This window comes from Mus caroli, chromosome 2 (genome assembly GCF_900094665.2).
Source record: "Mus caroli chromosome 2, CAROLI_EIJ_v1.1, whole genome shotgun sequence".
Lineage (NCBI taxonomy): Eukaryota > Metazoa > Chordata > Mammalia > Rodentia > Muridae > Mus > Mus caroli.
The window spans coordinates 106,720,460-106,739,497 of NC_034571.1; the positions used below are offsets into that span (position 1 = coordinate 106,720,460).

Sequence of the window (19,038 nt, forward strand, 5' to 3'; positions counted from 1 at the left end):
CAAACACAGAAGTGGATGCTCACAGTCAGCTATTGGATGGATCACAGGGCCCCCAATGGAGGAGCTAGAGAAAGTACCCAAGGAGCTAAAGGGATTTGCAACCCTATAGGTGGAACAACATTATGAACTAACCAGTACCCCAGAGCTCTTGACTCTAGCTGCATATGTAGTTAATGTTTTTTTAAAGCAATAGTTTTGCCTCATTCCCCAAGACCAACTAATTATTATAAGATTCAAAATCCCTATTGGACGTGGCTTTTTCTGCTTTTCTACAGAGAGGTTTTCTTAATGGCTCATACAGGATGGATTTGTTAAGTTTTAGAATTACCCAGGAAGTAGTCCTGAAGATGTCTACAATCTGTACGTCAAAACAGGGAATGATACCCAAGTGATGGGATTGGTTACAGCACCAGAAATGGACATGTGCACCTCAGACCACAGGCTCTGGGGCTCTCCGGGTTGCCCTTCATGGAGATGTTGTGAATCCTCTGTAGTTTCCAAGCTCCTCTCCACCCCTGTGCTCATTTCTGAGGAACACTAAATCTGGCATCCAAGCTGATGCATCTGCAATGGCCAGACACATGGTCCCGTGTCAGGTCTCGCTGCCATCTGAGGGCATTCTGAGAACCAGCACTGCAGCATTTACCTAATGGGACTCCACTCCACAATTCTGACTGTCCTCTTCCTCACAGAAACTCAGCAGAGCCAGACCCAACAATGAAAATGAATGAGGCAAATAACCAAGTTCTCCCGAGCCTGGAATTATCTCTACTCCCAAGTCGTACCATTTGGAAAACGGCAGACAACAGGGTAGGAACAAATGAAGAAAAGTCTAATGCTGATGTCAACACTTAACAGAATAGATGAATGTTTTGTTTTCTAGAATGATGTTGGGACAGATTATGGGGTGTGCATTTGTCCTATTATTTCAGGGACATCAGGCACACTTTGAGGAAAGGCCACCCTGGTCATACATCTTCCTTCTGTTCACTTCAGGACAGTGATGTGGACTTAAGGGACCCGACCCGTGACACAGAACTTCAAAATTTTGTGTAAATCTTGAGACTATTCTCGCCCCTCAATGCTAAATGACTTTATTCATGCTGAACTGACTCCCCTTTGGACAAAGCACTCAGAAGAAGGATGACTGTGAAAGATTCTCCGAGACGTGGGTAGCTGGGAAGGAAGCTGGCCTCACCCTCTACCTGGGCTTCAGTACCACACATCCTGAGTGAGGCCGCCCTTTCCAGACCTCATTACTCTCTTTGGTATTTCTCACATGGAACGCGTGTTCAGTACTTGTCTATTTCTCGGATTGTCTTTATTCCATGAGAGTAGAGGGTTATGAAATGCTTCCCAGTATAAACAGGTGTCGTTTCTACAAACAGGTCTATCCTATTTTACAAAGTCCTAGCAGTAGACTGACAGGGAAGTTGAATGCAGTCCCTCAGTGCATGCACTGCTTCAAAGGCCTTGCAGCCATTGCTATTATTTTCCAATTGCATGTGCATGGGTGTTTTGACTTCATGCAGTCTACACATCATGCGTATGTCTGATGCCTGTGGAGTTCAGAAAAGGGCACTGGGTTCCCTGGATCTGTAATTAGAGACAGTTGTAAGGTGTCATGTGGGTGCTCAGAATCCAACCTTGGTCCTCTGGAATAGCAGTCAGTGTTCTTAACCACTGAGCCATCTGTTCCAGCCCTTTTGAAATACGAGTTTGTACTGCTTTTCTTAACACGGGTTTCCAAGTTGCACAAGACTCAGGCCCCGCGGAACTTGATGCTGCTCTCTGATGTTCCTACAGTCATCCATGCTTTCTTCAGATGCCATTATTTCAACTCAGACCCATTCAGCACAAATATTTACAGATCCACTAGGTCCGTAGCCATGGAGAAATGGGAACTCAATTCTGAAAAGTTAAAGTGATTGGATCTGATTCTTTTGATCCCAAGGAAGGGAGTGGGGAAAGGGTGGGCAAAGGAAGAAAAGAGGAAGCAGAGAGCCGTGCCTCCCAGATCCACAGCTGACCTTCCATCAACAGCTGTCATAGGCCCTCCTTTCAGCAAAGAATGTCAGCTCTTCAGACTCAATTTTCTATGAAATGCGGTGGGTGGATAGGAAGTTCCCAGACGTCCCACCCTGACCCTTGATTCTGTCGCATGCCTCGGTTTGCTTTATTGTGTCACTTCTCACTGGAGTCTCAGAACAGCCTCAGGCACCAGTCAGTGGAATTTTCTGGTGAGCTTCAGGCATCAGACTAAGTATTCCTCCTGCTATGCTGGGCCGAGATCCTTGCCAGCTGAGCAGTAAGCAAGGCTGATGTCATTAGTTTTGATGGCCTTCAGATATGTCCTGTTGTCAGGCTAAGTCAAGGATGACCGTTTGATAGTAAGCAGCATTACGGCCTGCTCAGGGACAGGGGACTGAAGCTGGAGTTGGCACAGCGGGCTCACATGGAAAGGGTTTGTTTCTCTTATGCCTCCATTTAAAACCTGGCTTTTTTTTCCCCCTCCAGATTGACCTCCCCACTGCTGCCAGCTCGGTTGTCAGGGGGTCAGAGTTACTAATAAACAAGCGTCGCCAGTCGTAGATACCCAGGGCACCAAACCCAAGCTGCTGGGAGGCCTGGGGCCCAGAAATCTTCCATCCTAGCATTCCCATTCCCGGCTAAACAGTGAAGAACCATCATATTAAAAGGTCACTGTTTCAGGCAGACCTGAAAGTGCGCCTGGCTCCTGCCAGGCAGTCAGATGGGGCAGCACTGTCAGCCTAAAGCAACAAAATCCACATCACAAAGAACACCTACAGGAGGTTCCAGGTAAGTAAAGTCACTGTTAAATATGCCGGGGACAGAATTGAGATTAGTCAGTGCTCTCCCGGTACTGGGAAAGGGGAGAGGAGGTGGGAGAGAGGGCAGGGATGACAAAGGAGATAAAGTTCCTTTCTGAGGTGACAAAAAAGAGAGGCCCATTGGTCGTGCAGACTTTATATGCCTCAGTACAGGGGACCGCCAGGGCCAAGAGGTGGGAGTGGGTGTGGGAGGATGTGGGGGGACTTTTGGTATAGCATTGGACATGTAAATGAAATAAATACCCAATAAAAAATATTCTAAAATGGATTGCTGTGACACAAATACACTGAAAACCATGAAACTGTACAGTTTATTAGGCAACTGTGTAAGACACAGCTGTCACATATTTTAAACAAAAACAGGAATGGCCCTGACCTTTTGTCCCAGAACACATACAAATGCATCGGGCCCACTCATGATCACTGTCAGGTTAACTACAAACCCAACCAGTGGTGTTATATGCAGGCAAAGAGCTCTCAAGGATCTTCACCACTTAGTCCAGCTCAGGACCCTGGTTCAAGTAATAGCCTCGTACTCGCCAGAGCAATAATTCTATTCTGAGCCAATGGCGCCACCTGGTGGCCATCACACAATTAATTCCCTGTCTTCTCCCAGTATTCCTCTACTTGTACTAAAAATCTTAGAAAAACTTTTGCTGCAAGTCTGATTGTGAAAACTCAAGGTTCACAAGGTAGGCACTATGAAAGAGTCAGTCAGGTGCAATTATAGCTGGTGAAGAAGGAATGCATTTTGTTAACAGACACTTCAAAGAATAAGAAAACCACAGGGAAAGAAAGATGTGCAGGTTTGTAGATCACGAAATAAATACTAATTAAAACATTAAGGTGCCAGGCGTTGGTGGCACACGCCTTTAATCCCAGCACTTGGGAGGCAGAGGCAGGCGAATTTCTGAGTTCGAGGTCAGCCTGGTCTACAAAGTGAGTTCCAGGACAGCCAGGGCTACACAGAGAAACCCTGTCTCAAAAAAACAAACAAACAAACAAACAAACAAAAAACCAAAAAACAAAAAACAAAAAAAAGGAAAAACATTAAGATACCAGTTTTACCTTTCAAGGAGTTTTTAAAGGGCAGTTGTCATAGAAAACAAATGGAAATGCTGTCCATGAGGAGAGGAGAGGGAGAGAGGGAAGGAGGAGATGGACGAAGAGAGAAACACTACAGCCATTGGTTAAACAGTTGAGAGCAACTTGACAGTAGTTGAGGAAATAGAACCTAAGAATATATAAAGAGTTTGGCCAAATTATTCTTTTCCCTGAAATGCACACCCTGGGAAATTTATCAGGAGTCTACATGAAGGGTCATGTGCATATATAGTCAGTAAGGAAATATTTATGAAAATAATAAATTGGAAAAACTCTAAGTGCCCATCACTCGGGGAATGTTCGCACTGTGTATATTTGTATAATAGGATGTGATGCAGTTACTAAAAATCATGACATTAACTTGTTAGGATATAGAATATTTTGCTGGAATATTACCTACGAAATACAGACAAACACTATTTATGAAGGTGGGAGAGATGGCTCAGTGGTCAAGAGCATTTGCTATTCTTACACAGGACCTGAGTTTGGTTCCCAGCACCCACAACAGGAAGCTCACAACCTCCTGTGACGACCACTGCCAGGGAGATGACCGTGTCTTCTGGCCTCTGCACTCACGTGTGCACAGCCCCCAGCAACCTCCCCACAGATAACTGTAAAAACCTTTATTTGAAGTGTTATTTTCAAGGCTATCCATTAAGAGGAAATTACCAAAGTAAAAGGGCCCTAAACACACACACACACACACACACACACACGTGTGCACACACACAGGATAAATACAAATAAACTAAATAGATGTCAAACATGGAACCTTCTAAGTAGTAATACTATAAATAATCTTTAACATTTTGTACTAATGATTCACAATGCTTTTATTACTTTTATATTAAAAAAGGCTTAAACATAATTAGAGTCCTTAAAGTTTCTTTCCAGATTTTGTTTTGAATATGCAGGGGTAAGAAAGAGACAGATAGGAGAAGGAAGAGATGAAAAGGAAGGAGAGATTTATGTACATACATATATAGACACAAACACACATATATAATGTATATACATACACACACATCACATCATATGTATGTGCATACACATAGATATACACATGCACATATACATTGCAGAGAAGTAAATTTCAACAGAAGATTTTAACCTGCTAGGAGCATTTAAAATCACCTGAAGATGTTTTGAGTTGTCCCACTAGGGAACATCTACTGCCCTCTAATGGTCAGAGGCTAGGGATGCAGACCGTCAATGGGAAATGCTACAGCCTAGATATCAACAGTGGTGAGGGTGTAAATTCTGCTCTAGACTCAAATACAAGTGAGCCAAATCTAGATCCTATGTTCGCGACCTGCCTTTGCACACTGCTCAACCACTTCCACTGCAAAACAGAACATAGGATTTATGAGGACAAAAATTGTAATATATAACATACTGGGCCACGGTAGACACAAAATGGGGATTATTTCCCTTCTACTAGAACATTTCCATTCGAATAAGTATTTTACAGATCTCTTTTTCCCCTCCATATGGAGACTCTATCTATGTCAAGTATTTAAGAAACATAAGCATTTACTTTTATGTGTATAAATGTTTTGTCCACATATATGTATGCACACAATGTGTTACCCTTGGAGACCAGACATACATGATGCTGGGCCACCATATGGGTGCTATGAACTGAACCTTGGTCCTCTGAAACAGAAGAAAGTGCTCTTAACCACTGAGCCATCTCTCCAGCACCCCTCAAACACGTTTCTCAGGTTAGTTACGTGATATCATTTTTCCTCCAGATTTTAGAGCTTTAACACTGGGTAGAAAGGATGAAAAAGAATTCACCATTCTATCCTATTGTAAAGCAAGAACTCACAGGGGCATATGTTCCGAGTCCAATGGGCAATGCAAGCCAAAGATTGACCTCCTGTCCTACAAGGTATGCCTCATAGTCAGTGTGCTGTAGAGTCTGAGAGGCATGAAGGCACCAGAGGACAGGGAACGCAAGTGTCAGCATGCATGCCCCATTACCCACAAAAGCTGCACGTACGTCTTCTGGGACTCATTTAGTCATTTGGTTGTTTGTATTTTTACCTTTGCAGAATAAGCTCTGCAGATCGGCTTCTAGACACGCAACATACTCTATTAAAAGCAGAGCTCAAAATCCAAGTGCTCCCCCATTCTTGCTGCTGCTGCTGCTGCTGCTGCTGCTGCCACCGCCCAGAACAGGACATATTCTGCCAGTTGCCTCTCAACCCTTCACACTTTTATTGTCCTCCCTGAGGATTAGGGAGATGATCTAACCAACCTCAACAGCACAGACATCCTGAGGCAGGGGCATGAGAAGGCTTTAGTAGAGCAGGTAGGCTTCAGGGGGAATGTGACTAAGTACCACTGACAATTTACTGTGACCAGCGGCCAGCTGGGAGTAAGCTGGCCACTCCCTGCCTGCAGGCACATCTTGCTGGTCCATGGCCCAGACCCCAAGGCACCAAAACTTTGCCTGTAAAAAAAAAAGCCAGAGGCACTTACCGGCTCCAGTGTGCTGTATACAGACCTAGTTAAGTGAGAGCCAATGCCAACAATCCTATTCACTGTTCACACATTAAAAGAAAAGGCCGCTCAGAATTAGTACAATGTATCATTTTCTGTCTCTCTCCTTTCTTTGTAAACATGTTGAGACAATAGCACCTGCAGTTGCCATGTTTTTACACACTTCAGTGACCAAGAACTATGCAGCGTCTGGACAGACTCAACAAATGGTTCCTCCCACCATCTGCTGAAGGCCTGGAAACACCGGAAGAAGGGAAGAGACAAGGGAAGAGACGGGCTGCTTGGCTTCAGGAGACAGGCATGCTCAGGAGACAGGCATGCTCCTCCGTGGTTTAGAGCAAAGGAATCCTTCCCAGCATGCCCATCTTGTCCCACTGCTTGCAGGGAAAACGTTAGTCATTCACATTTATCCAAACTGCTCAGCAAGGCCTGCTGAGCTGTCCCACTAGGAGGATGGCATTAGGGAAGTCCCTTGGGCCTTTCTCAGCAAGGCAGGCCAGCAGCCCTGGCTGTCCCCTCTGCCTCAGGCAAAGAAAAGTTCGGACAGTTTCCTGTGGAGGATGATTGCCAGTTCCTGAGTCCCCTCCTGGGAGAGAGCCCCTCAGCAGTCTCCTCAGCCCCTAGTGTCACTGTGCCTTGGTCAGGTCTCTTTCCTGTGGGTTGAGTGCCCCTTCCCCATCTCTGCACTGAGGATATTCTAAAATACCATAATGGATCTGTGTTCACCTCTCTGGGAGTTTATAATCAACTATGCCCAAGTGAACAGCTGCCTGGAAGAGAGAGAGAGAGAGAGAGAGAGAGAGAGAGAGAGAGAGAGAGAGAGAGAGAGAGAGGCTCACACTATGGAGTATTTGACTTACGCTGAGTAACACTCAGAAATACCAAGCTAAAGAAACACCAGCCGCTACCTTCTGGTATTCTGATGGTGCTTGTGAGCTCTGTTCGTGGGGTCTGACCAGTGAGAACAGAAATATATGAACTGTCCCCCACTGACTACTACTGTTGCCACCAAGGTGGTGACCGGATGCGTGGAAGCTTTAAGGGACAAGTACAATGTGGGCTCTGAGAGAGGTCGAGTTTTCCTGTGTGAGCTTAGGGGCTGGGCGGTATATACCACCTGCCTCATGTGGCCATTGTTCTGACATAGACAAACCTGTTGACAGTCTCAAATGGCCTTTCCTGACACAACCACCCCACCCTGTAACCATTTTGTATTTGACACAATGGTTAAAATATTGTTTTTGTTTCTCCTTTCCTTCTGCCACTCAAACCCAAGTCTCCATGATATACATCCTCACAGAAACTCTGCTGAAGGATGACGATGATGGTGATGATGATGATGATGATGATGAAGAAGAAGATTCTTCCAGTGTCAGCTTCCCTAGTTCAATGCCTTGGCCTGGAAAGAACCATTTCTGTAATAATCTATGTATAGGACTCTCAGCTTCTAGCCCAGCACACTACAGACATGCAGTAAGCGTCTCATGTCCCTTCCTACCTCTCTTTCAGGCTCCTTAAACTAGGGCTGCAGGTCAGGGTAGGAGATGTTGGATGAGCCTGTTCCTCCTTTTGGCCCTTCCTCAGTTAGCCAGCCGACTTTACTGGAGTGAGGTGCTGAGCAAAAACACAGCCCACAGCTCCATACCTTTCTTGTGTGTTAGCTTTTCCTACTCCTGTGAGTGGCTCTTGAATGAAGACCAATGGGAGCCTCAGCTAGCATAAAGGAGCCCAGCAATCAGAACCCGCCACCACCCTCATATTCTACAGCACTGCCATATTCCTCTGGCCGGAGCTGATCCTTCACAAAGAGATCCAGATAATGCCTGATTTGTAATTGGTTTACAAAATTCTAAAAGAGCAGTGCATACTGGTTTTGAAACCTATGAAGGCCAGAGTTCCTGGAACAACGTAAGAATTTAATTACTTATTGAATGGATACAAGTGGAAATGCATTAATGGGCACTCTGATGGGATGCTGGTTGGTGTAAATGGCCAGAGAGGCCAGCAAGTAGACAGTCTGCTTCCAGTCCGACGCAGGCCAGATTTCTATCTAGTTCATCGGCACACTGGGCTTTCAGCAGCATCTGATGTTCATCTGTGACATGTTCCACTTTTGGAACTCTTGCTGAAGTGGCCATAAAGTCATAAAAGCAAGAAAAGGGAAGGGCAAGTCTGAGAGAAGTTGCGGCTCACTCATCTTCACCAAGCACTGTTCCTCCCTGCAGCCCTGTGATCCTAACTCCTACATCACCGCCAACGGGGTACATACAAGGCCAGGGAAACCGATTCCTCCTAGGATTCATAAGCAACGGTTGGGAGCGCAGCAGGACACAGGGAACTGGAAGATAGGATCACCTTTATACGCCTTGTGCTGTTTATAACTGGAAATGACTATGGGAGCACAGAGGAAGTCGAGAGCACAGCGGCGCTTTGCGAGATGGGGATGGAGCACGGTGGTGAAGCATTTGCCTAGCAAGGGCAATGACCTGGGCTGGATTCCAGGCATCACTAAACAAGCAAGCAAACAAAGTGTTCATGTCTCTAGAACACTTTTTACCTTTTTCAAAGTACCTTGATCCCCCTTAATTTGGTTGTCACAACAACACTGTGAGATGGACCGGACAGCTTATCGCCATTTTGAGACTGGGAAACTAAACTGTCAGGGAGACGCCACTGTCTTGTAACTCCTCTGAGAATGAACTAGAATAGCCTATCTCAATGTACGCCCTGCTAGCTGTATATATTCCATCCTCCTCTCACCCCCCCAAACCCAAACCCCACACGTTTCTCCCTCTGCTAAAACTCACATGGCACACGGTGCACAGTGGCCAATGTGTACACTCAGATTTAAAGGCCGTGCCTAACTGTGGTCTGCTAAACCCAGCCTGCTTCACTAACTCTTTATGGACTGCGGTGACCAAGATGTTTGCACCAATTTGTTCCAAGAGGGAAACTTGTCAGAACATTCGCTTCCTGTAGCCTCAGGTCCCTGAAATACCAGCCACCCAAATCACCTGTGGTTTACCATAATGCCTAGACTCATAATCGTTTCTCAACTAAATAGCCCAGGATTATACAAGTCTGCAGGGATAGATGTACTCAGAGCTAACATAGCTGGCTTGCCAACAAACTTAAAAAACCCAAGCCACTGCGGGAAAGCATAAACAGTCTCAATCGTTAGGATGATTATATCAAATAAGACAGGTTACAGGAAAGCAGCTCTGCGAACCATAAATGTTACATAAAACTGGGTTACTGCTCTTCCATTCCCTCTGTGTACGTAATCCACTTTGTCAATTTTCTGTGGAAAATCCTTCATTGCGGCTTTCCAGGTGACTCATGGTGCTTCTTGTTGCCTGGGTTTTTTTTCCAGATGGTATGAATCAGGTGACATGAGACAGAGTTCTAGTTTAAACACCATGGGCTTTGCATAGATATGGACTTTGCACAGACAATGCCTGCCAGGAAAACCCCAGGAGCCAAGGTTCTTCAGGAACCAAGACACCTCCTGGGTTAAGCCCACACTTCAGGAAAGCGCAAGGAGTCTTAGCTGCCAGCCTCGAAGCCATGCCTTACAAGTAGACGGGAAGGGAGGAATGCTATGCTTAGATTATTTTTTTCCCTGCTGTACTGGCTGGTTTTGTGTGTCAACTTGACCCAGGGTGGAGTTATCACAGAGAAAGGAGCTTCAGTTGGGGAAATGCCTCCATGAGATCCAGCTGTGGGACATTTTCTCAATTAGTGATGAAGCAGGGAGGGCCCCTTGTGGGTGGGACCATCTCTGGGCTGGTAGTCTTGGTTCTATAAGAGAGCAGGCTGAGCAAGCCAGGGAAAGCAAGCCAGTAAAGAACATCCCTTCGTGGCTTCTGCATCAGCTCCTGCTTTCTGTCCTGCTTGAGTTCCAGTCCTGACTTCCTTAGGTGATGAACAGCAACATCGAAGTGTAAGCTGAATAAACCCTTACCTCCCCAACTTGCTTCTTGGTCGTGATGTTCGTGCAGGAATAGGAACCCTGACTAAGACACCTGTCAAACTCTCATGTGAACAATATGGAAAGTGGGATGGGAGAAAAAGGGTTAGAAAAAACATGATACGAGTTTTTTAAACCTCATTAGAATTTAGAGGCAGCAAAGTCCACTGTCCCCACTTGTTCCATTCAGGTGACGGTCACAGAAATGGGCTGAGTGCATGGTTTAAATGTTGCTTCTCCATGAAGGCTGCACACAGCTGGGACTTGGTATTCGGAAGAATGAGTTAGGATACAGAACTCGTAAGAAGCTCTAGTTCAGGCCCTGTACCCACAGGTGGACACTAGCTGGACTAAGCACTCAGTGTTTATGTCCCCTTAAAAATTATACTGAAGTCTGAACCCCCAGTGTGGAGAGGGTGAAAGTGTCCTCCATGAGTTCACCTGCCTCTCGGCCATGTGAAGAGTCAGCTACCCCTGAAGCGTGAAGCAGGCTCTCATCAAACACCTCAGCCAGGGCCTGATCTAGACGGTCAAGAACTGCGAGCAGTAGACCGAGTCACCTGGGCAGATGAAGACAAGCTGGGCTCCAAATAACTGACTTCTCTAAGTTAGCAGCTGCTAGGCATTAAATTTCACCTTGCTAATTTTGCTGCTTTTCTATGCCCCTCTTTGACCTCTGTGCTTGCTGGTTGTCTGTCACCTTGAGAGATGCTGGAGTTATCTGACAGGAGGGAGACTCAATTGAGCAAAGGCCTCCATAAGATTAGGTTGTAGAACATTTGTGATTGATGAGGAGGGTCCAGCCCATTGCAGGGCTATCCCTGGGCTGGTGGTCCTGGGTTCTCTAAGAAAGCAGGCTGAGTTGGCCATGAGGAGTGAGCCAGTAAGCAGCATCTTTCCATGGCCTCTGCATCAGCTCCTGCCTCCAGGTATGTGCCCTGTTTGAATTCCTGACTTCCTTCAGGGATGGACTACAATGTAGATGTGTAAGCTAAATAAACCCTTTCTTCCCCAAGTTGCTTTTGGTCATGTTTCATTACAGCAGTAGTAATCCTAGCTAAGACAATACCATAAGAAAATCTTTATTTATTTTGGGGATGAACCAATATTCTATCTTGTTCAATAATCATGGATAGTGACAATTTCTGCTTATTCTTTGAAGTGCCATAACCTCCTTTACAGCTACTGAGTCTACTACTTGGAATTTGTGATTGTGAGACAAGGCCGCATTATGGACCCAAACCGACCTGGAACTCACTGTCTAAGTTGGCCACCCTCAAATTTATGATCCTCCACCCAATTTTCCAGTGCTTGGGGTGCCTAGCCCTTCTGTGTCAAGTTCTTCAGAACTTCGTCTTAGGTGCTCTGTCCCCATCAGTAATGTTTACCTAGACACCTCATCCACTCTATAGCCTCAGCCACTCCTGTCAAGGAGAGGACTCCAAAATGCCCTCCTCCCCTACATCTCTCTTGTGTTATGCACATCCAAAGAACCATCTTCACGCCTTCCCAGACACCCTGGAGTGCCTTAACGACAATAATAATTTTCATCTTCCCTAGCCTACGTGCATTTAAAACTTTTTAAGATTTGTATCCAGGCAGCTAATCCACACAGGATATTTAAAATCATTTTCCAAGGTCTTTTTTTTTTTTTTTTTTTTTACAAGAATTTCAGTTGTGTGGGTGATTTCAAGGCAGCCTCAGAGGGCATAGGCAAAACTGGAGACACCGACACAGGCAAAGTTATCATTGGTCCCTCTAGAATGGGGAAAACTAGAAAAAGACTTTAGAAAAGTTATCTGGGCCAAGACACAGCCCTCCCTTCCCTTTTCCTCCCTCCCTCCCTCCCTCCCTCTGTCCCTGCCTGCCTGCCTGCCTGCCTGCCTTCTTTCCTTCCTTCCTTCCTTCCTTCCTTCCTTCCTTCCTTCCTTCCTTCCTTCCTTCCCTCCCTCCTTTCCACATCCCTCCTCCTCCTCCTCCTAAATGCAGAAAGAGACTCTCCAGAAACAAAGTGAGACTTCTCTTCTGCTCTTCCATGTTTACTCCCCCGCCCCGTACTGTCAGCCTTTGATTGGGAGGCAGCTATTGCCACCTTGTGGCAAGGTAGATGTACTGCAGCTCCTTTATTCAAATTTGGCCAAACATAGGCTTATTAAAATCTACTTGCCTTTTCAATAATGCCACTTTACAAAGGGCTTTTTTCCCCCATTTGATACAAATTTTAAAAGTTTCTCGCTCTCTTTATTTTGAAAATAATGAAATTAAGGTTCCAAATGTGTTATAAAAATATTTTGATGTATTTTAACAATATAAGTATAATTTACAATCATCAAATGCTAATATTTATAACATCTGCTTTAGTGGTTTGAGACTTAGTGTTATCACAGTGCTAAGTATTCAGTAGCTTAAAGTGTTGGAGAAAGAAACAGCTGACACTTCAGGAGAACAGTTTGCTGCTGTTTTGGTTTTTTTTATTTTTAACCTGAGGCTGTTAATATTCAAGGGCTAGACTATCTGTCCTGGTTTGATCAACCCCAATTCACGAAGAGTGTCAGTCACCAGAGACAGTTTTTACTCTCCAAAGTCCTCACCCTTAGTAAACAGCTCTCTGAGTCTGTCCCTGGGAGAGCTGCGAGCTTACCCTGCTTCTAAGGAAAAATAGTAGCATTTACCATGTCACAGAGACCTGCTCCAGCAGCCGGGGGAGGAGGAGGAGGGCTGAGACATAAGGTGCGGAAGCTGACCAGTGCTGGTGATAAGCAGTTAGAAAGATGATCAGAGGCCCAGGAGGTGGGGGCAGGAGTGTGAGAAGTTCAAGGTCGTCCATGGCTACATACAGTGCTCAAAGCCAGCTTGAGCTATAATAGATCCTGTCTCAAACAACAAATAAAAACTGACAAACAACCAAAGCCCTCATGCTGCTGCTGCTGCACACAGAGGCGGGGTCTTGTGGTCTTTTTATTAACAGTTCACGTGACTGTGTGTAAAGGAAGCCTTATTTCATCCATAAGAAAATCACCTCTCAGAGAGGCCGCCAAGATCTCATGTAGCAAGCAAGTAAGCCGTGTGTACACGGCTCAGACTCCGTTCTCCTGCCATCTACCTCGTGAGGTTGCCTTTACCGAAGGCCACTCACTTCCCAGCAATCTTTACTTTGTCCTTTTGTCTTGGTTTTGGCCAACAATCTTATACATTTGGAAGATGCTACTACTCAGCTGTTTTTAAGGTACCCACAGAGGCGTGCCTAAGCTAACTAGAAATGAAGAAATAACTTACTGAAAGATGACGGCACCAGAAAGTGATGGGGTTGGCCTTTAAATCTAGGGAGCTTTGGTAACATAACTCATAACAACCCCATTCCATATGGTTTGAAGTTTTCACAGGAATACGTGTACTGTGTGTGTTCTCTATAAAAATTAGGAGGGGGTAGCAGGGACACCTTTAACTGATTCTCTCTGATGCTGGTAAGAGAATGAAAGGAGCTATTCCACATGGTGTGACTGCGACTCTGAGCATAGAGTACAGACAGATGGGCAAGTGGAACAGTGATCTGTTCACATAAATAAGAACCAGGCCATCCATCTAAAACCCAGGATGGACTGGGAAAAGCTCAGGGTTTGTACTTCATTTCTATCCGCCCACTGTCTTTGATCTTCTTCCTTTCAGTTTCCACCTCAGCTTTAAGAGACAGAATTCTAAACTGGCTCCAAGATTCTTCATACCTGCTGAACATACAAGAGGAGTCTCCCCCCCTGGCATGTGGTGGAGACGAGATAACTGGCTATCATCTTAGATAACAAAGGTGGCCGATAGTCACTCCCAGGACTCTATTGCAGCACCCTTATCAGATTAAAGGGGCCGATAATGGAGAAGTAAAATGTCACAACAGAAACATTCTTGTTCAGGATATTCTGCATAGGAATATGTGAGGCAGTGTCCTTCCCAAGGGACTTCCCAGCCGACAGCCATCAAACAAAAGGGAACTTGAGCTGATAACTGCATGGAAATGAAGTCTGCCAGTCACCTTACAAGCTTCTTAAAAGCTCCCACACCAGTGTCACTGTATGGCTGGTCAACATCAGAATCACCTTGGTTTGACTCTGAGTGGAGAGAGACTGCCAAAGTTGGAAGAGAAGTAACTGGGAGGCAATGTGTGTCCTGAGAAACTGCTAATGCTGTGGTGATTCAAGGTAGAGCAACAGTCAATGGAAGCACAAGTCAATGCCCACCCCTTACAGGAGTCTTGACGTTGCTATGGCAGCTCATTACCTCAAGATTAACGATGGATCTACTGTAATCCATCCTCTTTCCTTCCTCTGCACCTTTTCACCATGCTCCCCTGGGGATTTCCTATGCAAACTTCAAGACCTAGGTCAAATGGAACTTCTAAGAAGCGTTTCCTTATGGGCCCCTATTCCTGAGCTACCTCCTACTCTCTGTTCCATGGAAGCAGTGCATATCAGAATACACCGTAATGACTTTTTGTCGGTTCCCTTCTCCCAGTTAGTCTGAACCTCGTAGGACAGAGGTGCCCCAGCATCCTGCAAAGTGCATCTGGAGGACAATACACGGTTGGATACTGACTGAGTGAATAAAACAAGGATCTGAAAAAACACAGGCTTTTGATACCAGGGAGAACCTTCCCCATGGCAACAGCAGAGTGATTAACCATGTACTTTACTAGTGGAGAGAGCAGATATTTACCATCTCAAAAAAAAAAAAATTAAATAAACAGGAACAGGTGACTGGTGCCACTTAGAGTTTAGACTCTTCCTAAAAGAATGGCAGGGAGTCCTGTCTGATTTATCTTGATGCAAGCCATTTGCCATGGTTGCATCCTTGCAGATTCAAGTTATTTAGGCTAATCTACTCCTGAAATCAAATGTCAACCAAAATACACAGCAATATCAATGGGTCAAAGAGACAGAAATGGGCATCGTGTATCAACACTATTCACAGCAAACTAGAGCCCTGGAGCAGACAGCACTGTGAGGCGATCCTAGTAGGGAAAATTACGTATCAGGAGAAATAGTGCCAGGGATGCAGCTCAGCCCATAGAGTGCTTGCTTAGCCTGAAGCCTGAAGCCCCAGCTTCCTTCTTCAGATCTCATAAGTTTTCCTCTCTTAGCACTGGGGAGGTGGAGGCAGCAGGATCAGAGCTCCAGGTAATCCTTGGCTACGTAGGAAGTTCAGTGTAAGTCTGGTCTAAATAAGAGTCTACCAGTAAAAAAAGAAAACAATACCCCCACACACGCCAAACAAGACAAAACAAAAACCCTGGTAAATGGAGACAGTGGCCTCAGAAATACAATAGAAACATTGCCAGTTTGGAAGAGTGCATACCTTCGATGCTCTGCGGCCCAACAAGATTCATGGCCTGGTGAGCTGGGTACTCCACGCGCGGCCTGGCAATGCCCAGCTGCTCCATAACCCCATGAAGCAGCCTCTGGATGTCTGTCTCTGAGACCCGGTCAGGGGTCCGTGGACTATAAGCGAATGCTGGATTCCACTCAAACATCAACCAAAACAAAAGGCCAGATAGCATGGCAGAGACCATCCTTGAGGCCATTTTTAACCTGCAGAAGAAAGGACCAAGTTATATAACTTGGCCAAAACGGGCAACCATGACACAACTGAGGTGATATGACTATGAATCACAAGTGGAGGCTGAAGGACCACCCTGAAAGGAGACTCAAGTGAAAAATTCCTAGAGGTTTGCTTTTGTGTCCAAGCCAGGTAGGAAACCGCTGTGTGAAGGAAATAAGAAGACAGAAGAGTCTAGGATAAACTAGTCCCTCTAACTTGACACCTGAGGATTCTAAGGACGGGAATATGTTCTCACATCTATGGTCTGTGATCCTTGCAATTTAAGCACTTTTGGATTTGAGATATGGAGGGTGGTAATTTTTGAGATTTCCCAGTTTAAGGAAAGAAAGGAATAACAAAAGGGAGTTAGGGAGACCCAAACAGTATAAACAAACAAACAAGCAAAAAACATCCCAGAGAAAGGTCTGGAGTGGTGGCTGAGGGTGTTTGAACTGAGGAGACCGGCAGGCAATAGGTGAAGATCCCGAGCAGAGGTACAACTCCTATACTGCTCTGCGATGAGGGAAGCAAGCAACATGAGAGACGCTTGACTGCATACCACCTAGGTCTTCCTGGGCAAGTTCCTCAGCCTCCTTTTCTACAGACCAAGGATAGCAACAATCTATCTTACAGAGTTACTGTGAAGATAAAGATCAAAATCATGTAAGGAGCGTGGAGCAAAGCCAGGTACCTAGTAAGCCCCCTGCACATCTAGCCCCTTGGTGATAATAAGCAGTTCTGGGAGTTAAGGTTTGCGGAGGCAGAGGCGGCAGGGAGAGGAAAGACAGTGAAATGGTGGGGGATAAATCTGCCTTACATGTTGGCGTCCGTAGAAGCCACGGGAAGCTGAACAAGGAAACAGTTTTCACACAGCTTCCCTGGCAGCTGCTCCAGGATGGGTGATTCAGGCAATAGCCAGATAAACCCTTTTGAGCATTCACACGGGAATAGGGAATAAAAAGGTAGGGAACAAGCCAAATATCTTCCCTAAAACAAATAATTCATTTTATCTGTCTGCAGCTAAAGGCCTTTCCTTGCAACTCGCAGACATTAAAAGCATGCTCTTCAAAGAGCCAAGGACGGCTATTTTAACAGCACAATCTACCGCTGTGATGAAAGGGCTGGATGCGGGCACCAGGCTCCATCATCTCCATCTTTCTCCATGAACTCCGAATACAGGATGTTTTCTTTACTGGCTAGCCCACGGATGAACTACCCAATCGCTGCTCTCGGAACTCCACCCCCCCCCCCCCTTATTTATTACCACCCCCCTGTAATCCCCGCATTCATCCTTTGTCTGACCCCAGCTAGGGTTTCTGAAGGGCATGCTTCCCCACACCTAAGGAACCCAAGCACTCCCGCTTTCAGCTGAATGACAAGTCGGACTGCATCACCTGCATCACTGCGGAACTCACCGTGTGGCCGCAGGCGAGCTTCTTGCAATTTGGGCCAAAACAGGGAGCTGACGTGCTGGATAGCTCCTGCGTCACCTCCCTCCGAAACCTCGCTCCACCCAGGCCCCGCCCACAGCAGGTGGAAGAGGCCTTCCCAGAATTCCTGGAAGGCCTTGCAGGCGCCTGCGTCTCTGGCCTGGGATGTGGCTCAGCTCCAACCAAAGCAGTCTCAGTGTCTCTTGGCTGTTTCTAGGGTACCCCCTTTCTCCATCGACCCCTATGAACGTCATTTACCTCCTTTATCAGTCTCAAGCAATTGCCTAAACGTAGACCACAAGTAGGTGGCATCTTTAATTGACATCCTCTAGATTTTAGAATTACCGTACAAACGAGTTTCATGCTGGAATTTTCATACTCTCTTCTAGTACTTTTCCTTTCCTACCCCCGCACTTAAGCCCTCTCCCCAACTAGTTTCACGACCCACACTCACATTCACAGGTAGAAACATAAAAAGGCCCATCTATGAGAAAACGTGCATTTGACTCGAATGTGGCAATGGTAGTAGTGACTAAATAAAATCCAAGTCCTAAGGGGTTCGTTCTGGTGACAGTGCTCCCTCTGCTGCACCCTTCCTTAAGGCCCCAGGGGACCCGGAGGCTCTGAGCATTGCTTCATAAGTTCACTAAGAGGTGAACTTTCAGGACACTTGCAGGGCATGCAGAACTTACCTAAACAGACCTGAAACTTATATTTTGTGATGCCAACGGTGGGACCCAGGATCTTAGGAGATTCCTGGCCCTAAAAGTAACAGTACAAATGCTGCAAAGCCTTCATCAAGAAACTTGTAAACAGCAAGTTCCAGGATGTGGTTAGAATTCAGATTTTCTTTTTTCTTACTGCAGCTAGAAGCAGCAAACCCACTGACATTTTACTGCAATGAATAGAAGCTGGGAGACTTGTCAGCCAGAAGTTTGTGTGAAAAGCCAGACATCTAGTGCCTTTGGTTCCCAGGATGCTTTCTGTTTCAGTCAAGATGATAAACATTCTCCTGGATTCAGGTACACAATACTTACTACTAATGTTACTCTCAAGTTGACTTCAACATAGCTCAGTTATATTCAACTTAAGATTGGAAAAATAGGTTGCTGGCTGTGTAGTTGACAGAAACATACAAAAACTGTTTGATTCATGTTGTACTTATGAGACAGGGTATGAAGACCTTTTATTGCTGACAAAATGCAGATGGAAAGGACATTTTTATAAAATTTTGGTTCACAACTTTTGAGATTTCAGTACATGATAGTGGGAGCTCATGGAGGGTCAGGATAAACAGCAGAGCATACAAGGTACTGGGGGTCCCCCAGTGACACACTTACTCCTAATGGTTCTACAACTGCTACAGTGCCACTAGCTAGGAACAAAGCATTCAGCATGAGCCCGTGGGCAACAGTTCACATGCAAGCTTGAGTGTATGGGTCTTACCATGGCTGATCTCAAAAGATCCTACATACCTCAGCCTCCAGAGTAGGTAAGATTACAGGCATGTGCCAGTACACTTGACTAAAACCTGGTATTTTTAAAATAAAATATGAATCATATATATCCTATACTGGTTTCTCAAAAC

The 19,038-nt window shown here is 45.6% G+C and overlaps 1 protein-coding gene across 5 annotated transcripts in view; it reads right to left on the bottom strand.

The window, feature by feature from the left end:
- The window catches only part of Scg5 (secretogranin V), a 62,868-nt gene extending 45,310 nt beyond the window's left edge, over nt 1-17,558 (bottom strand). For 4 of the 5 annotated variants that reach the window (XM_029474248.1, XM_029474249.1, XM_029474250.1 and 1 more), the window contains exons 1-2: nt 17,436-17,536; nt 15,778-16,010 (exon numbers count right to left, since the gene is read on the bottom strand). In XM_029474248.1, coding sequence (XP_029330108.1) covers nt 15,778-16,003 — 226 coding nt within the window. In that variant the 5' untranslated portion in view covers nt 16,004-16,010; nt 17,436-17,536. Of the gene's footprint in view, nt 1-15,777; nt 16,011-17,435 lie in introns of all 5 variants that reach the window. The other variant, XM_021156475.2, reaches the window with a different exon arrangement.
- Nucleotides 17,559-19,038: the final 1,480 nt, after the last annotated feature.